The following is a 21,730-nucleotide window of genomic DNA, read 5'->3' on the forward strand; positions in this document are numbered from 1 at the left end:
ATTATTCGTTGCTGAAACTTCATTTTTCAAACTTGATTGTTAAAAACTTTAATTTGTGTTGATTTTATAAGAACTTCCTCTTTCTGTTGTTTATTTTTAATGAATAAATCTATTGATATAATGTAAATGGCGTTTATTTTGACATAAATTGAAAAATTAGGAAAAAATCTATCAATATAATAAAATCGATTATTTTCTTAAGAAAAATCGATTATTTGTTAATCGATTTTTCATACTTAAAAAATTAATCGATTATATAAAAATCGATTTTTTATCAGCAATGTCACATCCCTAATGCCATAACAACCAGAGACCACATCACAGATTAGTTAGGGATAGCGATCTGAGAACGATTAATCAAAAAATCGATTTTTCAAGACTAAAAGATTGATTTTTTCATTTGATATGCAGTAAGCAGTACTAAATCAATCCAGGGAATCGATTTTTCACATTTGAAAATCGTCATACGATTTTTTTAAGATCAGAAATGAACTTTTTCATGTATAATGTCCTTTCCAACCTGACTTTGATTTGTTAATAAAATGATTGCTATTATCGAATTTCCTGAACTAAAAAAAATATTTTACTGGTAAGGGATCACTTAATATGTGATCCATCTTTGTTTTCATAAAATAGATTATAAATGCAAACTTAAAAAAGTTTTTATCATATTCCTTCTTTGAGCTCTTGATTTTTTTGTAAATTGCAGCAGCACAGACAAACTTTTTTCTTTTTGTTTTAATTTCAATTAAAGGCAAACGATACGAATTTTTTAAACCGTCGTCTTTTTGATTATTTGTGCAGAATATTTTCAAATCCATATAACATCAGTTACACACAGTTGTACATGGATTATAAGATTTATAAATGTGGGTTATTGATTATTCTGCGCTCACAGTTAATACAAAATGCAGCAAATAAAGCACCACCTACAAAAACAACGAATTTAGAGACACCTATAACAAAGGAATATAGGGTTTTCACAAATTAACCTAACCCTCAAAAATATTGATTTCAATTCCTGCCTATCCAGCCAGGTTATATTGAGAATAGATTTTTCTGATTGGCTATTAGCTTTGGATGTTCGTGTTGGTATATATATATATTTATTATAAAATGTCTATCGTTGAGTTATAATAATAATTATCTCGTAACTTCTGTCTCAAATTTATTTTCAGGCTAATTCAATCTGTATCATTCTTTTTCCAGATTCCTAAGGAAATAGACGTAAAATTTCAAGAGAATTAGTTCAGAAGAGCAAAACAAACAAACTTACTTTCCCATTCATAATATTAGTTGATATTTTAAGACGACTACTGCTTTAAACCTGTACTTTGAAGTTGTTTTTTTATCGATTATCTTTGTTGTTTATCGATTTTTTAAGGTCACTGTCACGGGCAGTAATTGTCACAGTCAAAACGTCAATGTCAACATCGTTATCACATCTAGGGATGTGATTCTTTACGAACAACATAGATTTTTGAATTAATGCGAATAGTTAGCGGATTTTACAATTTACGAAAAAAAAAATTGAATTTTTAAAGATCAATAAAAAAAAAAGTTTTTTTTAACATACATACATACATATGATCACGTCTTTATCCCTTACGGGGTAGACAGAGCCAACAGTCTTGAAAAGACTGATAGACCACGTTCAGCTGTTTGGCCTGAATGATAGAATTAAGATTCAAATAGTGACGAGTTGCTAGCCCATCGCCTAAAAGAAGAATCCCAAGTTTATAAGCCTATCCCTTAGTCGCCTTTTACGATATCCATGGGAACGAGATGGAGTGGTCCTATTCTTTTTTTATTGGTGCCGGGAAACACACGGCACTGATTAACTTTTTTTTTTAAGTTTGCATTTATATGATAAATATAAATCCATTTTATGAAAATCAACATAGGTAACATAATAACTGATCTCGTACCAGTAAAATCAGTTCTTTTGGCTCGGGCATTCGATAATAACAATAATTTTATTACCAAAATGATCAGTCATACCTGTATGACGAAAAAGATGAGAAAAAGAAAGAAAAAGATGTATTTAGTATTACATGAAAAAATTAAAGCTCCCAATACTAAAATGGTTTATTTAATTTGAATGGAAGCAAAAAAACTAAGCATATAGCCATCTCGCGCGTTTTTGAGTAATTAACCCTGTTATCGATAACACCGTAATATTACGGATACGGATCTCAGATCGGCATCCCTAATCTCATCTCATCCCTAGTTCCTAAGATTTGTAAAAAAATTAGTCAGGATAGCCGGCCTTTTGGAATAATAAAAGTAAAACGCTCTTTTTAAAGCAGTACCTATTGTTAATGTTACAACTTTTAAAGCCTCAGCTAATGTTCCAATTTACTTGTCATTTTGCTAGCCACGTTACGTACCTACAATTGCAAAAAATCATTATTTTTCCCTTTTGTTTGTTTACATTACTAGTTTCATTTAAATCCCGGTCAGGTTATGATGAGAATATAACTTTTTCTTTGACATTTATGATAAAAAAAGTGCTTTGATATTTATCTAGGTTTATAGTTATTTATTATAAATATCGTACCTAGCGTTATTATCTTGTTACCTAGATATATTCATTAAAGTTATCCCTGGTAGTAGATAGATAGTTTTTACCTTCACAGCTTTACCTGCAGCTTCACCCGCGCAAATTTAGTGCTTCACACATCAAAGACAAGATCACAGATTTTTTCCCAAACCCCATGGGGATTCATTCAGTAGAAAATGTGAAGAGAAAAATAAACAAACCATTGTACTTTTACATTTATAATATTAGTTGGGATTGCCTACAACTCAAAATGCAATTTCATCATTGCATTCTGAGCTTTTGCCTTTGCTTAAGATAGCCTATAATTATAATAATTTGTATAAAGATAATTATTCTAATACATTCTGTAGATTTGGTGTAAAGATTTTTCATAGTAGAATTATTTTTACAGCTGATCATGGCATTGTTTCACCTTTCAGTCTTTTTTGAGACTATTCACTCTGTCTTCTCTATAAGGTGTTAAGATTTGAATAATTTTTTGTATCTAAAATCATAGCATGCAAACCTGACTGTTTAAAATAACATGTTTTACAAAATTTGTCAATAACACAATGTTAATGAAATTCTATATCAAACTTCAATAATATTTTTGCAGGTACCATGTTTTCAAACAAGGTTGTGATTGTTACTGGCGCCAGTTCAGGGATTGGAGCAGAAACGGCGGAGCAATTTTCTAAGTTGGAAGCACTGATGGTGTTGACTGGCAGAAACAAAGAGAACTTAACAAATGTTGCTAAAAGATGTGAAGAAATATCTCCTAAGAAATTAACACCATTAGTTGTAATAGCTGATATGAATAAGGAGAGTGATGTTGATAATATTATAAAATTGACTCTTGAAAAATATAATAAACTTGATGTTCTTGTTAATAATGCCGGAGTATTAGAGTCTGGTACCATTGAAACTACTACATTGGCACAGTATGACAGGGTCATGAATACTAATGTTAGAGGTCCTTACTATTTAACAATGTTGGCAACCCCTCACCTAATTTCTACTAAAGGCAACATTGTGAATGTTTCCAGTGTGACTGGTCTGCGATCATTCCCAAATGTTCTTGCGTATTGCATGTCTAAATCAGCTTTAGATCAATTCACAAGATGTGTTGCTCTGGAATTAGGAGCTAAAGGTGTTCGTGTTAATGCAGTCAATCCTGGGGTCATAACCACAGGGCTGCACATGAAAGGGGAAGGCAGTATGAATGAACAAGAATATGAAACCTTTTTAAAGAAATGTGCAGAAACTCATGCTTTGAGACGACCTGGTGATGCCAGAGAGGTAGCAAATGTTATTACATTTTTATCTAGTGATGCAGCCAGCAATATTACTGGGGCAACAATACCAGTCGATGGAGGCCGTCATGCCATGTGTCCACGATAAACTTTCTGAACAATCTAAAATAGCATTTATTATGCTGCGATTAAGTATGAAGATTGAAAACAATTTCTTTTGCTTCAACTAAGGATATAAATTTGATGTATATTACATTACAATTTGAGATTGGGACCATTATTATTGTTAGACAAATTCCTAATATTTTTGTTATTGTTGGGTTTAAAAATTAAAATTTTATTTTTGAAAAAAATATTTATATTTTTTTATTTAGATCGATTCAGACACATGTCGAAAGGTTGCATAAAATCTTAGCATAGTTTATTATTCCACAACAGTTTCCAAAAACTTGCCTGCTTTGCCGCGTAGTCTTAGGAGTTCTAGTAACTTACTACCACAGCCATTACCTCTTTTGATTTGTAATTGTGCAGTTTGTATTCAGAAAACAATTGCTTGATTAATTTCAATCAATTTATTTTTAGATGTCGATAAATACTTCTAATAAAGAACCACCTTCATTTCTCTCTTCATCTACTCATTGTCATAAATTTCAAGATCAAGATAATGTAATTCTGAAGTCTTCAATCTAACTTAGGTCTGTATGTTTACCTATTGATATTTATTTTATACATACCTATAATCACGTCTATATCCCTTGCGGGGTAGACAGAGCCAACAGTCTTGAAAAGCTGTTTGGCTTAATGATAGATTGAGAGTTCAGCTGTTTGGCTTAATGATAGATTGAGAATCAAATAGTGACAGGTTGCTAGCCCATCGCCTAAAAGAATCCCAAGTTTATAAGCCTATCCCTTAGTCGCCTTTTACGACATACATGGGAATGAGATGGAGTGGCTCTATTCTTTTTTATTGGTGCCGGGAACCACACGGCACATATTTTTTTATATTCTCAAAATCGCGTCCGATTCCTTTGCTTCATTTTTGTGTTAATACCTACTAGGTACGTAGGATGTGTTTATTTTCTCAGGTTAAGGCTTTGGTCCTTAGAGTATTGATTTTAAAATGCTTGGCTCTGAGCGTTTGATAAAAAAGCTACGGAGAATGACAATCGTGAGAATGACTTTGTCTGTCGGTATCTTCTGTGATGTTTTTTATAGTTTATTCTCTTTTATTCTGATTTGATTTTTGATTACCTATTGTCATGTAGTTGTAGAAGTAAACACAAACAATTTTTTTAGATTTAATTTTATAACTTTGATATCTATACTAAAATTCATGAGTACCTAGGTATATCTATTTATCTATCTAGTACCTAATATGTTTTCGAAGAAAGTCGTAATAATTACTGGTGCCAGTTCAGGCATTGGAGCAAAAACGGCAGAGGAGTTCTCTAGATTAGAAGCTCTCTTAGTGCTGACTGGCATAAACAAAGAACAATTTTCAAAAGTTGCTGAAAAATGTGAGAAAGTATCTCCAAAGAAATTGAAACCTTTGGTCGTAATAGCTGATATGACCAAAACGAATGAAGTCGACGATATAATAAAAATGACCCTAGAAAAATATAATAAACTGGACGTCCTAGTTAATAACGCTGGAATATTGGAGTCTGGTACCATTGAAACTACCACATTGGCGCAATTTGATAGGATAATGAATATCAACGTTAGAGCTCCGTATTATTTGACAATGTTGGCAGCACCTCACCTTATTTCTTCGAAAGGAAACATTGTTAATGTTTCCAGTGTCTGCGGTCTTCGATCCTTCCCTAACGTCCTTGCGTATTGCATGTCGAAAACTGCAGTAGATCAGTTCACAAGATGTGTTGCTCTCGAATTAGGCGGTAAAGGTGTTCGCGTTAACGCAGTAAATCCTGGTGTTATAACTACAGGTTTGCATTTGAAAGGAGAAAGAGCTATGACTAATGAAGAATACCAAGCGTTTTTGAAGAAAAGTGCGGAAACACACGCCTTACGACGACCTGGTGTTGTCAAAGAAGTTGCTGATGTTATAACATTTTTATCTAGTGATGCCGCGAGCAATATTACCGGTGCAACCATTCCTGTTGATGGAGGACGACATGCTATGTGCCCCCGATAAGATTTGGAAAATGTGTTCAAACCTTGAGATTTTCCAGCCTACCTTAGTACCTATATACAAGGTACTTATACTACTTAAGGTATAATAATAGTAAACGTAAACAAATTTTGAGATTATTATCATCAGAAATTGAAAATGTGCAAAGTCAAGCTTAGTTTTGCATTGAGATTAAAACTTGATGATCAAAATGTTGCGAAGAGTTTGTTTTTCGGCCCATAATATTATCTACTAAAATTTGTTATTTACACCAAATTATTTGAGGCAATAAGCATTTTTCATGATCCCAAAGAATCCCAAGTTTATAAGTGATTTGAATATTGTGATCCAAATAGTGACAGATTGCTAGCCCATCGCCTAAAAAAGAATCCCAAGTTTGTAAGCCTATCCCTTAGTCGCGTTTTACGACATCCACGGGCAAGAAATGAAGTGGTCCTATTCTTTTTGTTATTGGTGGCCTATCAGTCTTTGCAGGACTGTTGGCTCTGTCTACCCCGCAAGGGATATAGACGTGATTATATGTATGTATGTATCTATTAATAATGACTCTAAGCTGCATTGACAGCATTAAAATAAACACCTACCAATATCTACTTTGAACACCTTTAATATAGCCGAAATAGCTCAGTTGGGAGAGCGTTAGACTGAAGATCTAAAGGTCCCCGGTTCAATCCCGGGTTTCGGCATTAATCTTTTGTATACACAAACGTGTTTTCTTTTTTTAGAACAATAAAAATAAATTGGCGCCTTCAGTTATATTGGTAGACATTATTTTTTTCATAAATCTTATATTATAAATGCGAAAGCGAGTTTGTTTGATACCTCTTCACGAGTTATCTACTGAATTAAACCTTTGAAATATTCAAGCTTACCTATATAATTATGGGTCTGGAGAAGGACAAAGTGAACATCTCTAATCGAATTATTCTTTATCTTATTCTATAAATAATTCTGAGCGTCGTAGGTCGCGCGGCTTAGGTAGTAACGATGACTCTTTTCTGAGTTTCATATTATGTACAAATGTAACTGTATGTACATTACATAGATATGATACGTACACTGCTAACTGATGTTCTTACGGTGAGGGACAATATCACAAGGAAACCTGCATGCAGGAGCGACGGCATGTTTATATGTTATGTATAAAAAAATGGTAAAAATAAAATGTCATTTAATAAGATCATGGAAACTTAAAAACAATGCCAATGATTTTATACGAATGCAATAAACATATTTTTAAATATTTTTCGCTTAACAAAGCCTGATCTTTTTTAGAGTATGCTCCCTCAGAAATAATTTTGTTGTAATTTTTAGTTCATCATATTAAATTCATATAGGTATTGCTTCCGTTCCAGTTTCGGATTCTTCTGCAGCGCATTTTACGACAGTAATTGCTTCCATTGTTATATTTGAAGAAGCAGCTATAAGTCCTTCTGTAGTACAAGATATAATAGCTTGTAGAATATCTTCAGCTAAATTTCTAGATTGTTCTCCCTGTAAAGGTAAAATTGTTGTTTGAGTTGTAAAATTATTGCTTTTAAGATTATTGTGACGGGTTACCAGGGTGACGAAATATACTACTGCCTTATGCAAGATTTGGAAGGTACCTTTTTATCACAATTTATAATATTATAACTAGGTAGTATCGAATATAATAAACTTACGCGTTGAAGAACATCGATTTCGATCTTTTCCACTTCACAAAATAATTCTTCCCTTACTCCATGGAGACACTCTTCATCAATATCTTCTTTTAAAACACACTCATCAAGTCTGATATCAAGCTTGTTTTGAAAGTCCTTTTCGTCAATGTAAATTTTAAGTGTTCCTTCCAAGTGAGATAGTTGCAAAATGTTTTCAGATACACATGTAGTCACATTTCTCAATATTTCCTTTGCGATTTTGTCTATTGCTTCTTTTTCTTTCTATAAAAGAACAATTTATTTTAGTGTTACATTGTTACCACTGGAACCACTGGAATATTGTATAATAATAGGGACACAATAAGCTGTGGAAAAGCTCACAAAATATGGAAAGATTGCCGCTTAGCCAAATATACCAAGGTTCGCTTAATGAGATGCTTAGTTTTCCCTATTTACTGTCGTAATTGTTTTAGACCCGAATGACAGCTCTTTGGAATGTCTAAAGGTGCAAGGAGGAATTTAAAGTCAACGCTTTCGCGGTAGATCCCCCCAAGATGGACGAGCCTCATCAAGTCATCCACGAAGTCTTCCCTTAAGGAGTGTACCCACACGAATTGCCATGAACAGGAGGAAATGAAGCAGTATTGCAAAAGCTGCAACCAACCACACAGATAATACATTACTACGACAACTTGGTCAGGAGTGTACAATTAAGAAGACGAAATAATATTTACTTAGATATTCTACTCCAATCTCCTTACATCGTTCTCTAATTTTTGTGGATTTCTCCCTCAGTGCTTAAAGGCCAATTGCGTTAAATAAAAATTATAAGTTAGAAAATTATGGTTGAACTTTAAAACAGTTAGTTAGGTGTTGCTATTATTTAAAAAAAGGAAGATCAAAAAACCTCACTTGTATACATTCCTTTATATTTTGTCCTGTGGTTATAGCTTTGTCAATCAAGTCGTTTACTTGATTTTGGAGCTCTTTTAAGCGTTCCTCAAAATTAGCTTGGATTTGAGCTATTTTATCTTTCATTTGTCCAATTATAGCTTGTATCTTGTCTTTTGTTTTAATAGCTATGTTCTTTATATGGTTCCAAGTACTGACAGCAGTATTTTTTATGCTTTGCCATAAATCTGAAATGCTTCTCAAATGTCTCTGATCATAGATTTCTAATATCTGTGACAATTCTTGATTCCTATCCAAAGTATTATCATCATAGGATTGGATAATTTTTATATGATTGTTCCCATTTATTAAGTTTTTTGTTTGTGATATCTATAAGTCAAAAAATGAATTAGTTATGGTAATATCTAAAATTCTTCTTACAATTATATAATACTCTGTCACACATACCTGTGTAACATACCTATAATGCCTTAACTTATTATTACATACATACATATGATCACGTCTATATCCCTTGCGGGGTAGACAGAGCCAACAGTCTTGAAAAGACTGAATGGCCACGTTCAGCTATTTGGCTTAATGATAGAACCGAGATTCAAATAGTGACAGGTTGCTAGCCCATCGCCTAAAAGAGGAATCCTAAGTTTATAAGCCTATCCCTTAGTCGCCTTTTACGACATCCATGGGAAAGAGATGGAGTGGTCCTATTCTTTTTTGTAATAGTGCCGGGAACCACACGGCACTGCCGGGAACCACACGGCACTTATTATTAGACATCGTTTAATACGCTATGTTTTTGTGGTGAATACAATATCTTACATCTTACAAAGTCCAAGCACCTACAACATTTCCATGTCTTTTTACTTTCATTTCAATGAAGTTAAATTATCTACTAATAAGAGTTGGCTGTGTGGTTCCCGGCAGTGCCGTGTGGTTCCCGGCACCAATACAAAAAAGAATAGGACCGCTCCATCTCTTTCCCATGGATATCGTAAAAGGCGACTAAGGGATTGGCTTACAAACTTGGGATTCTTCTTTTAGGCGATGGGCTAGCAACCTGTCACTATTTGAATCTCAATTCTATCATTAAGCCAAATAGCTGAACGTGGCCATTCAGTCTTTTTAAGACTATTGGCTCTGTCTTCCCCGCAAGGGATATAAACGTAATCCATACGACCATATGTATGTAAGAGTTGGCTGACACAAACCTGACAATAAAGAATCACTTGGATACAAATCACTAGCACGACTTTCATTTTGATGGATCTTTCAGAAGGTGTCCTGTTATTTCGTGGCTAACCCTTTTATAGTTAAGAACAGATAAGCTGGAGTGATTGCATGGTAAATAGATAAAATAGCTAAGTAATTGATATTATGAAATTTTCTCTTATCAATCATTGGCCCAATTGTTAACTTCGAGTGCATTTGTCTAATATTAGCTGAAAATAAACTTGCCTTAAAATAGTTTTGAAAAAACAAAAAAGAAACATTTTTAGACATACTTGATGAATCTTTCGTAATAATAAGCAGTCTTATTGCTTGTAGACGCAAACATGAAAAACAAAAAGGTGTTCAAATAAAAGAAGGTGTTTGGACAAGTGGGTTGTTATATGTATTATTCAAGGTTAGTATAACAGAGCTGTGGTGTCGACGAATGAAGAGAAAATGGATGAGGCAGAGCAGGTTCCTATTTCCATGACCAATCTTGCCGTTGCTACTCCAGCTTGAACCAGGCGTGTCCCTGCGCATACTTCAAGAGCAGCGGGTAGGGTTCCCAAAGCCAAATTGAGGCGACCAATCTGATGAGTAAAAAAATTAAGAAAAAAGTCAGGCTGCTAGCAAATAAATGTAGTATGCTTAGTTAGTTTAGATAACATACTTTTTTTTGGTATGGACTGGATATTTACCAAAGCACAAAAAAGCACACAGCTTTCGATTGACAATGTTTAAGGTAAAGTGTAGATATACTCATATCAAGGTACTCATGATTTTACAAAGTATTCAAAAAAGTTGAATAGTCTTACCCACATATTTACATGATCATTCTTGAGTATAAGAGCACAGAATGAATTTTACCTGAAGTCCACTCTGAGTAACGAAAACAGCTCCTCTCATTTCAATTCTCAAAGCAACACTGCCCAAGCAGGACCCCACAGCTAGCATATTGGGCTGATTCTTGTCTATGCAATCTCTCATTTCTTCCATCGCTGAACTAGCGAAGTCTGAAGCATTGTTGGCTAGGGTCGTAAGACTGTCTAATTGTTCACCGATCTCCTTTATACGGTCGTCTGCGCAAGCAAGGCTATCTTTTAAAGTTTCATTGAAGACTACTTGTGCTTGTTGTCGTTGTTTCTGTAATTTGGAAGTGATAATGTTCGATTTCACTAAAAGTTCAAAAAATTCTTGATGCAAATTGAAAAGTTATGAGAATATTCAGTCAGGAGTAGGTTAAGACGAAAATAGGTTTGATGTTCACTGATTTTCATTGTTTCAAATCAAACTCATAATGTAACAACAATTATTATTGCAACCCTAATGAATTTTGATTTGGTTTGGTCATTCTTTTCGCATCTGTCGAACCATTCGCGAACTCTTTTATGCCTTTTCTGCTCTCTTTTTACCTCTTAAGTTATGCTTTCGAAGGAGAATCCTGATAAGAAAGAGAGATATTACGACTTATCAACGTTCGTGACCTAGTGATTCAGCTAAAATGAATATCCAGAGTCTTATTCAGTATTACCCGATGGTATTTTACTCCCTTACATCTGTCGTCAAAATAATTTTGTTTCAAGGATAGGCAAGTATGTTTTGGATACTTACATCAATACATTCTCTGACTTGCTGTCCAGAGTTGGCGAATTTGTCATAAACTGTTTGTAAGGCACCTTCAACACGATCTCTCAGCTTCTGAATCTCCGCAACAATCTTCTCCCGGATCAACTTTGCTTGTTCAACAACGCCATCCCTGAAGTTGGAAACTGCATCGATCGCCTCTCTTGCTGCTTTCTGAAGGTTCTCTACTAGTTGTTCGATAAGGCGCCTATAAAGTAAAATAAATTAATTTTGCTATAAAATGCTTCATTCGTATTCATAGCGTCATAAGACGCGGGGAAATAAGTGATTTCTGTTTTATATATTCGGTAGATAACTATTTGAACTATTGCTTCTGTTTAATTATAATACGGTTGTTGAGGAAACTTTACCTAGTATTGCCAATAATATCCAGTTGCTGTTGACGTAAAGCTACACCAGTCTGTATTGGTAAAGATTCGCCAGTAGTAGGAATCCCGAATGCTGAGCATGCCTGAAAATTATAACATTAGCTCAATGTTGCCAACACCATTATAGAGCAAAACTGTATATTTACTACCTACGAGTAACATTTAAAAATCTGTTGAAATCTGTCAAATTTTTTTTGGAAACCATAGTCGAATACCATAGCTGTAGCAACATTTCCACGTCAAAGTGAGTCTTTTTTGGTAGCCTAACTGTTTATCAAAAATACTCTAGATCTCCATTTTTATAGGATGACTAAATGAAGATATGTTAAAGGAAACGTAACACGAAGATATTTTGTAGTCACACACAAAATATCTTCAAACCAATGAAATCCTAAACCTCCGATACTTTACTGAAGTTGTAAACCTATGCACAATGTATTAGGTACATATAAAGTATCTTGCTCTTATAAAACTTACTGAAAACACCGCGAGCAGCAGGCAGGCCACAGTAAAACAAGCACGCATTTTTGAATCACTTCAAAGTTTCGCGAATAGAAGCTGAGTTATGGTGTTCAAGAACACCATAGTGAGTATTTATAGTGGTTTCAGCAAATGAAGCAATTATCTCCGTTAAAAACAAATACTTACATCTTTATCTTATCAAACCTATGGGATTCGATGTAATTTTTTATGAGCAAATAACATGCAAATAAGGCTCGGTTGACTTACGAAATTCGTTACGATCTCAGTACACAATTATATACCTTCGTTTGTTATAAGTAGAGTTAGTTAAGTTCGTTAGTTAAAATATTTACTTACTGTAATCGCCTTTACCTTGTACTCTTAACCTAAAGCTGATTAGTTTTTCAGTAGATATACAAATTTCTTAGGGTTCTCGAAATTTCTAAATTTTATGGGGGTGCTATATTTTATTGCAAGACACAGTATCGGTCGTCTTGTTAAGAGAGAAATATTATGTTTTTTCATTAAATCTTTTATTTTACATACACTTTCGTAATACCTATTACGAAAGTGTATGTAGAATAAACGATTTATACATCAAGTGCCGTACGTGTTAAGTGCCCGGCACATAAAATTTAAGAGAGTAACATAAGGTGACTCATGACAACACAAATGTTTCACTCGTTTTTCAGCTATAGAAAATTGTTTTCAATTGCAATTTATGATATATGAACAAAAACCAAATAAAAGTACATGTGATTCATCTTTTAGGCGATGGGCTAGCAACCTGTCACTATTTGAATCGCAATTCCGTCTTCTGAAGGTGACCTTTAAGTCTTTATGAGACTGTTGGTTCCGTCTACCCCGTAAGGCTTAAAGACGTGATTATATATATGTATGTTACCAAGTTCATAGTCAAGATTAATTGATTAAAGGCTAAAGGTTATGTTTATTATACATACATACAAATAATCACGTTTTTATCCCTTTGGGTATCGGGTAGACAGAGCCAACGTAAAGATTGAAAGGTTAGGTTCAGCTGAATGCTCGTTTAACATACATCCCGTACGTAGGTATGTCCAACGTACATAAAGCTGGTAGATTGGCCTACACCATTGATGGTGCAGTTGAGACTTAAGTAAATAGGTAGGTAGTTTCATTTGTAAATGGCTGAGATTCAAATAATGACAGATTGCTAGCCCATCGCCTTAAAGAAAAATCCCAAGTTTATTAGCTTATCCCTTAGCTGACTTTAACGACATGTAAAAGAGATGGAGTGGTACCATTTTAAAGTGCCAAGAACCACACGGCAAGCTTAATTATTGGTTGTGGAAAGACATCCAGGCAGGTCGTTTCAAACTTCTAGTTGTAGAATCGTGTAGTGTCATTCGGTCGAGATGATCTGACTTACTTATTTTTTTTCTGGCTCTGCACTGGTTGACAAGTTGTAACCTATATGAAAACTCATCCCTGTTTTTGTTTTGATTTAAAAAACAAAGGTTTTTGCAGCTTTTGCTTCTCTTTGCTTTTCACATTTTAGTCAATAATGAGAAATCAATAAATCGAAATAAGACCATCCAGCTAAACGTGCCATTAAATTTTTGTGATGTAACTTATGGCTCTGTCTTCCCCGTGAGGGACAAAGACGATGTGTGTTTGTATTTAGGTCACAAATAAGTAAGCATGGTTCCCTATTTAACCGGCTTCTAAAAAGGAGGAGGTTCTCAATTCGACCGCTTTTTTTTCTTTAATTGTGTTGCAAGTGCACTGATATGATAACCCGCCATCGCGATTTCAAGGTCCAACTGTAAGCAAATACTGTTATCACCTACTCTTTACTTCAATTAGAGCAAATATACCTATTAAATCATTTAATTAACTAGTTCTCTGATATACTATTTTTTTGAATTGATCAACTGTTTGTTGCTCAGCTACTCATAGGTACTTAAGTATATTTACGGTTGTTGAACTTTTCGCTAAAAATATAATGTTTTTTTTTATTATATTGACCATTTCCAATTACCTCTAACTAACTTACATACATACATAAAATCACGTTTTTTTCCCGGAAGGGAGAAAGCAGAGACTACATTCTTCCACTTCCCACGACCTCTGTATAATTCGTTCGCTTCATTCACGGCTTCTGGTTCTCGGGTCATATGTAACTCTTATTATTTTGTAGACCCTAAGTTTCTCTTATACATTTATTTATATTTTCAATGCATATTTATTATCCTACTGCTGAGACAAATAATTTCACATTATGAACCTCGAATTCTATCTAAGACTCCTACATAATTTTGTAAGCATTACATTTATTTACCATTATAAAGCAGTCTGTCATTTTTATCAGGCGTCTATTGTTCTTTTATATTTTAGAACATTGGTTTTATTGGTATAGGAAATGTAAAAGTAAAACCTGTTGACCTGCTGAGATCTGAGACTGTAATTTTGTGACTTATTAAGTATGGCCTGATATTTGTAAATTATTTAAATGAAAAAATATTGTGAATTATGTGTACCTACTCGTACATATGTAAAAGCAATAAAGTTATTGAACAGACATAGGTAGGTGAACTATGAGTTCTTATGGATACGTAATCCTTCGTAATGGGTGATGCGGTAATCCTGCATAATGCGATATTATGCAGTTAGTTGCCATAATTAATTGGTGCAGAAAATTAAGTCACGTAAAATTATTGTTTGATGAGTGACAGAAATTAGCCTTCTAAATCGCACTTCAAAGCCTCTGTCTACGCTTCAAGGTTCGAGATCATCTAATAGATTTCATGTCAGTTATTCATAACTACATAAATAATAGGTAATGATAGATTTTCTAAATTGCTCTTGTCCAAATCAATAGGAAGGAACGGAGTCGTGCTATAGGCCATAGGCTTGAAACATAAAATGGTTTATTCATCCTTGTGGACCGAAAAATACAGGCTGACTTTATCCTTGTGGACCGAAACATACAGGCTGAACGTCGCAAATGATGATATACCTACAAGCCAGTGGACTGAAAACTGAGGATGCGGAAAACCGGGCCGAGTATAGGTAGAGGGAAAGGTCGAAAGGCTTGGGCCTCTAAACACAGATGTAGAGGGTGCGGCCATAAACACGCAATTGAGAAAGTACTTTGATAACGTCTCTGATAGTTTTTCTTATACTTAGGTGTAATGAAAAGAAATCCCAAATAATTATGCATTCCTAAATGCGAAAGTAAGTACCTAAAGTATTTGTTTGTTATCTAGTAAATCAATATTTTTGCGTAATATAGGTATAATTAAAAGTCTGAAGAAGGACACAGGCTCCTTTATATCCCGGAAAAAACTATAGTCCCTGTACTTTAGTATTTATAAGTATAGTATAAACCTGCATTATTTTGTAGGTAACCCCAAATTCGCGCAAGCGAAGCTAGTAAGTATATAAATTAGATCAATGTAGCGACGTATTTTACCATTACCTATTTATTTGGACACGCATATTAAGCATTGTCCTATAATAGCGATCAGATATGCCATTGACGGTTCCATGAGCAAGGTTTTCTGGATCACCAATTTATTTGGACCTGTCCTGTTGTCCAAAGTAAAACAGTTCAAATTCAAATACGGTAATGTATAAGTGTCAACATAACACCTAAGTATATAAGATGTATGTACATATTAACTATTAATGTCATTTTTGTTTGCTATTCTGATGATGTAAAAGTATGTTTATATTTATGACATTATATATATTGTAATTAGAATACGTAGGAACCTTGTTATCTTTGTATATTAAGTAGATACGAGTACCTAAGTATCCCAAAACACAAGTTTCTAACTTGCTTTGACGCTAGCGCAATCTGTATAATACATATCTGCCGTACATATTTACATATAATTTTATATGGTTAATTTGGAATAGCAATGAAAAAAATTTATTATATAATTTTATAATATAACCAATACGTTTTACTAACACCTGAAAAATATACAAGACCTTCAAAATATGATAAATATAACATTTACTTATACATTTACCTACATATTAAAATAAGAATAGCTCATTTGGTATATCTACCTAATTCCTATTAGCTGAAACAAAAAAAAAAAAACATTACAAAATTATGCGTGAAAATTATTTCATATGTTCTATTTATTAACAGTTTTGTAAAGACTAAAAGGCCACTTTCAGTATGGCATTTGATGGAATTGAGATCCAAATAGTGACAGGTTGCTAGCTTATCGCCAAAAAGAAGAAGCCTTAGTTTATTAGCCTTTCCCTTAGTCTCCTTGATCCATGGGAAAGGTATTAGTATGGATTTATACTACCTATATTTTACTGACGTGCAGTCTTTATCTTTTACGGGGTAAACAGAGCCAACAAAAGTCTCAAAGTCCAAAAGTCTCAAAAAGACTGAAAGGTTACGTTAAGCTGATAGAATTACGAGTAAGATTCAAATAGTCTAATTGAGTATCTACTAAATAAATAATGAATCTAAAGATTTTAAATAAGTGTCTCGATTAAGTATATTTATTTGTAAGGCAAGTTAGTAACATGATTGTAAAATAGTGTTTCACAAACAAATGCGACGAAATGCACGTGATGAGCATGATAATAGTTGAAGTTAAGTAACAGTTGTCTGATTTAACTCTTAAATTTTAGTCGCTGAATCAATAATAGCTATATAATCTCTTACTTGATGTAAAACGACAGAAACGATACTGAGTCGTATGAGGTTGAAATATGGCATCTATGTTTTTGAGGAATGTATGTAGAGAAGCATTAGAAGAGGATATCCTTAAACATCCACGGAAAGGATTATAAATCAGATTCTTTTTCAGATATTATAGTTCATACTATATCCCTTGAGAGAAGAGCAGAGCCAACAGTCTCCTTCAACGGTGTGGCTTAATGATGGAATTGAGATTCAAATAGTGAGAAGTTCCTACCCCGTCGCCTATAAAAAGAATGATACAGTAATTAGTAAAAAAAGACAATTACTGGTCATTTCTTTTTATGAATGCGAAAAACTGTACAATATTAATTAGACAAGTTTAGATCACAATGTACCCTATGTTTCTTATGGACGTTGTCTAAGAGTTCAAGACTCAACAAGGTTCAATAAGAACGGTTGAACAGCTTCCTTCATCCAAGTCATGTGACTAGATAGCATGTGATGACCTGAACCCCTTTATCGCCCGCAAAGGAAGTACGAAAGCCGGCCATCTTTATTGCAAAATTACTCCAATGAAGGTCAATTATTGTTCACTGAGCATTGAAAGACATTTTTCCTAAGTACTAGATTTTTATTAGAGCTAGATACATAACTATTATTGCTCCGGTGGTCGAGCATTGTCGGTCGGTAAATAAAAGTCAAATTCTTCAGTACCCAGGACTCTTTTCGGAGTTATGTCTGTAAGTTTGATTACTTACCGATGCTCTAACGATGGTGGAAAAAAGTGAGAAAACCTGCACCATTCAGGCAACTGGTTAGGTAACCATGATCCAATATAGGTTGGGTTCCAAAACAATGTTTGAGGTGATCAGGCGGGAGTCGCTTTGTGTTAAAATCTGATTTATCTATCTTGGATCGTGCTCAGCACGGGCTCCTCTATAAAGAGGTTAAAACGACTAATGCCGGAAGGAACTGCTTTTGGTTGAAATAATACTTATAAGATATAAGTGAAGTTTGACATATAGGATAATATTTATTACTTTGACCTACTAACATACGTAAACTCCATTCAAATATTCGTTCGTGATCGTGACATACCTTTTTCCGTGTTAGTGTTTATCTAACGTTATTTCTTATTTATTGTTGTTTGTAAGTCATATTTTTACGTGCAAATTTTTACTGAAAATATATCATGTGTAGGTAATGTGTGTCAAGGTATGGTGTGCAGTGAAATAGAATAATCTAGCTAAGGCCAGACACGTAAATGTACTTAATACTAATATGTGGGAATTATGTAATTCAAGACTTATGTACTTTAGCTTCGATCTTGTAGACTAAAAGTAGTCTAGTTTATCTCCGTAGAATTTTACCGAAGTCGTCCATCTTTACGTGTCTATAATAGTATAATGTAGGTATTTCTATGGCTACATGGAGAATTTTATGTTCTTGAACCTGAAAATGCTAAATATGTAGTTATTATTTTAAAAACAATTGCTACGCATATTAAATACCCATGAGATTTGTTGAATATAGAGCAGAACCGCTTGGAGAACAAACTCTTTCAAATCATGTCACAAAGAAAAAATCATAACGAAAATTAATTCAGAAAGCGACGAATAATCCTCTTTTTCAAAATTCTGTTAAAAAACGAAGACATAATAGTATGGCATGCACCGTCCCACATGTTCATGTTTAGACACACGTCTAGTAATCAAGGCAATTTAGTCATGACCTAGCCGATTATCGATGATAGTATAGAACAGGTCTTCAAACAAAGTTGATAGGAAAACTTTCCGTTAGTTCCTATACATCACCATTCAATCCTAACTAATATCTATTATTTTAAATGTGAAAGTCAGTTTGTTTGTTTGTAATCTTTAAAAAATAATAAAACTCTGATATTTTGCATACATATGGTGTGGAACTGTGGAGTGTGGAAAAGGTTATAGGGTATTCATCACGCGAGCGGATCTGCGGGCGAAAGCTTTGTAAATAATTGTTAAAATATATATTTTTTTTTAATAATAACTTTCGTAGCAGCTTTTGATTAAAGATGATACTTACTTATAGTACCTAAATAAGGTTACACAACACATTATTACAAGCATTAATTGATCTCCAGACTACTACGTCTCTTTCCTCATGTTACGCTTAAACTCTTTTATTATTGCCTGCTACTTACTTACGTAAGAAATATTTCGGTATTTACACTTTAAACTTTATCGACCGGAAACATTACGAACAGTTTTTTAAATTGTTTTGAGTGAAAGCATTATTCTATAAGCATACTCGTACATTGGCGCAATGACATAATCCACGATTTTGAACGGTTTAAGCGGCAAATTGTATACGTTGTAGTAATTTGCCTCATTAGGGTTCAAGTTAAAATTTCAAAAATTTTCAATTATTTTTTTGAAAAAAATCATTTTCTTATCTAAACTATATAAAAATTAGGAAAAAGTGTGCGATAATCTCAAATTGATTCTTCGCAATTTCAAGGTAAAAAAAATCGTAATATCGTTTTTAAAAAAACTACCTACCTCTTCTGTTTAGAAGAGGTAGGTACTCAGGCTGTGGCACATTTTTTTTTCTTAATTGGGTTAGTATATAATTTTTCCATATCAATTCATACTCATAACATGCCGAGTATACAGTATCATTAACCATAATATGTTAATCAGAGCACGTGAGATGCTGAATCAATGCTACGATGTCAAGGATTCTTTAGCTTACGTTAAGCTTAGCAAATAAATTACTATACTAGTTCGACATAGAAGCATCGAAATCTTATTATATAGATAGAGTGGGCACTTGAGTGAATTTTTCTGTTGAATCATTTGAAGGAGATTCAAATTTCTTTTGCTTTGAAGGAGTCTTTTTGCGGGCTTCTTTTCTGTATTAGAATGATCTACTCTCAATTCTCATTTAAACATGCAAACATTTTATTCGTTACTGCTACTACTTTGCGTAGCTGGCTTGGTGATGGAATTAAAATTAAGATTGTGATAGGTTGCTAGCTCATCGCCGAAAACATGAACCCCAAGTCTATTAGACTTTCCCTTGTTTGGTTTTTATAATCTGCACCTAGAAGAGAAGAAGCTGGCACGCACTATGTTTCTCTCACTACATCATGCAACAGCGTGGAAGCTCATTTGGACATGCGCACTCTTAATGAAACAAAACACGTATCAAACTACCTCTGAACTAAAGCAGGCATTCAGTACAAGGTTGCAAATATTAAGATGTTAGACACACATTGTAATTTTGCTGCAAATGTAGTGCATTATTAAAACAATTCAAATGTTTTGTACAACTGTCTTCTTCCTCTTAGCATTAGTTCTGTTGACATTCTTATCGTTTTGGAGAAAGGACCAGGCCTTGCGCCATCGACCATGATCCATGATAGAGTAAGTCGGGTTTTTACACGAAGAGACTCCCATCTAATCTCCAGAACATTTGCAGGGAACTAACCCATATTGCATCATGGTTACAAATCCAACTGCCTGAATGTGACGGTTTCCTCGCGCTGTTTATTCTTACCGTGAAAACATTGGTTAGCACTCAAGCTAATGTTCTTTTGCAACTGCATTAATTTTTAGGGTTCTATATCCAAAGGGTTGGTCTGGCCAGGCAATAATCATGAACCGTGACAGCGTACGAAACAATGTCAAGTTCCGTAAAAAGTTACATAATTTTAGGTATAATTATGATAAATATAAATTATTTCAGTTTTTTTTAAATATAACAAAGGTTAGCAGCAATTGTTATCAGATAATAGGTATGTACCTATGTTTCTACATAAGCTTAAATTGCACCAGATATAGATACTGAACTACTTTGGTAAATTAATGACATAAAAAATATATAACATTATAAACTTCTTAAGGTTTGTGCAATTAGGTTTGAATAGCTTTGTAATAAAATTATATTGGCCATTAAATTTTCTCTGTACAACAGACATATTTTTTTTTTATTAAATTTAATAATTGGATACCGAAGACCAGAACATAACCAATGATTTGTTCAATGTATTGTTTGAAACAAAATGTCGTGCACCGTTCCTCGGGTCCCAAAGCATGGCGGAGGATGCAACCAGGAACTTTTAACGATGAATTAGAGAGAGTGTAGGTAGGATTCATGTACCTACCTACGTGGTCATAGTGAGTGGCTCCTGGGTTCTTCTCTAGAGAGGTGGGGTCGCAACTGTAACTCGTCAGAAGGATGATGTGAAGGAGTATATAATTACCCACTCCGAGAATTTGGACAGAAGCGGACCCTCTTTTCTCTTTCTCTGGAGAAGACGCAATTTGAACCATCGTTAGGAGGATAATATGAAGGAATATGTGGGGTTATTTACCACTCCAGGATCATAGTTACAAGCGGACCCTGGGTGCTTCTCCAGATTGAGGTCTTAACTGTGACTGACGTCAGAGGAGTCATCTGAAAGAGTACCTATATAATTACCCACGCTAGAATCGTGGTCACGGGCGGACCTATGTTTTCTCCGGAAAAGTACAGACACAACTGGGAGTAACGCTAAGACGAAGATAAGAGAAAGTAGATAATTAAAAAAAAACAGACGTTTTAAAGTAGTTTGTTTAGGAACGTGCTCAGAAACGAATCCTGGGCTCCTCTCCAGAGAGGACGTAAATGAGAGAAGCGCTAAGACGAAGATAAGAGAAAGTGGATAATGAATATAAAAACGTTCTCAAGTCGTTTTTTTTTCCTGCAATGCATCTATCCTCTGCGACACCGCTGCATTACCGAGGCACCTACTTTCTCCAATGCACAGTCGGCTTGTTTTCTGATGTATCATCGCTGCTATTTTATTTTAATTAGCAATTAGTATTCGTTGTTGGAGAAATAGAGAGCAGTGTTAAAAATT

General features: G+C 34.1%; 3 protein-coding genes and 1 non-coding gene across 7 annotated transcripts; 3 read left to right on the forward strand and 1 right to left on the reverse strand.

The window, feature by feature from the left end:
- The first annotated feature begins 2,148 nt into the window (after positions 1–2,148).
- Positions 2,149–4,150, forward strand: LOC106143229 (L-xylulose reductase). 4 transcript variants are annotated; one of them, XM_013345252.2, is made up of 2 exons: positions 2,149–2,286; positions 3,159–4,150. In XM_013345252.2, exon 2 carries the CDS (start codon positions 3,164–3,166, stop codon positions 3,941–3,943), a length of 780 nt encoding a protein of 259 aa, XP_013200706.1. In that variant the 5' UTR covers positions 2,149–2,286; positions 3,159–3,163; the 3' UTR covers positions 3,944–4,150. The 4 variants fall into 4 exon arrangements, with proteins under 4 accessions (XP_013200706.1, XP_060801861.1, XP_013200707.1 ...); XM_060945878.1 differs by having other exon boundaries at positions 2,172–2,308; XM_013345253.2 differs by having other exon boundaries at positions 2,233–2,350.
- Positions 4,151–4,915: 765 nt separating this feature from the next.
- LOC106143231 (meso-2,3-butanediol dehydrogenase-like) lies at positions 4,916–6,046 on the forward strand. Its single transcript, XM_013345255.2, has one exon. The coding sequence runs from the start codon at positions 5,171–5,173 to the stop codon at positions 5,948–5,950; it is 780 nt and encodes a 259-aa protein (XP_013200709.2). The 5' UTR covers positions 4,916–5,170; the 3' UTR covers positions 5,951–6,046.
- Positions 6,047–6,560: 514 nt separating this feature from the next.
- Trnaf-gaa (transfer RNA phenylalanine (anticodon GAA)) lies at positions 6,561–6,633 on the forward strand. The gene has a single exon. It is a non-coding gene; the product is annotated as a tRNA-Phe (tRNA).
- Positions 6,634–7,124: 491 nt separating this feature from the next.
- Positions 7,125–12,324, reverse strand: LOC106143224 (uncharacterized). The gene is made up of 9 exons (XM_060945928.1): positions 12,201–12,324; positions 11,706–11,806; positions 11,323–11,542; positions 10,579–10,854; positions 10,138–10,301; positions 9,290–9,341; positions 8,503–8,871; positions 7,612–7,872; positions 7,125–7,441 (listed from the first exon to the last, which is right to left on the reverse strand). The coding sequence occupies exons 1-9, from the start codon at positions 12,246–12,248 to the stop codon at positions 7,277–7,279; spliced, it is 1,656 nt and encodes a 551-aa protein (XP_060801911.1). The 5' UTR covers positions 12,249–12,324; the 3' UTR covers positions 7,125–7,276.
- Positions 12,325–21,730: the final 9,406 nt, after the last annotated feature.

Source organism: Amyelois transitella, chromosome 9 (assembly GCF_032362555.1).
Source record: "Amyelois transitella isolate CPQ chromosome 9, ilAmyTran1.1, whole genome shotgun sequence".
NCBI lineage: Eukaryota > Metazoa > Arthropoda > Insecta > Lepidoptera > Pyralidae > Amyelois > Amyelois transitella.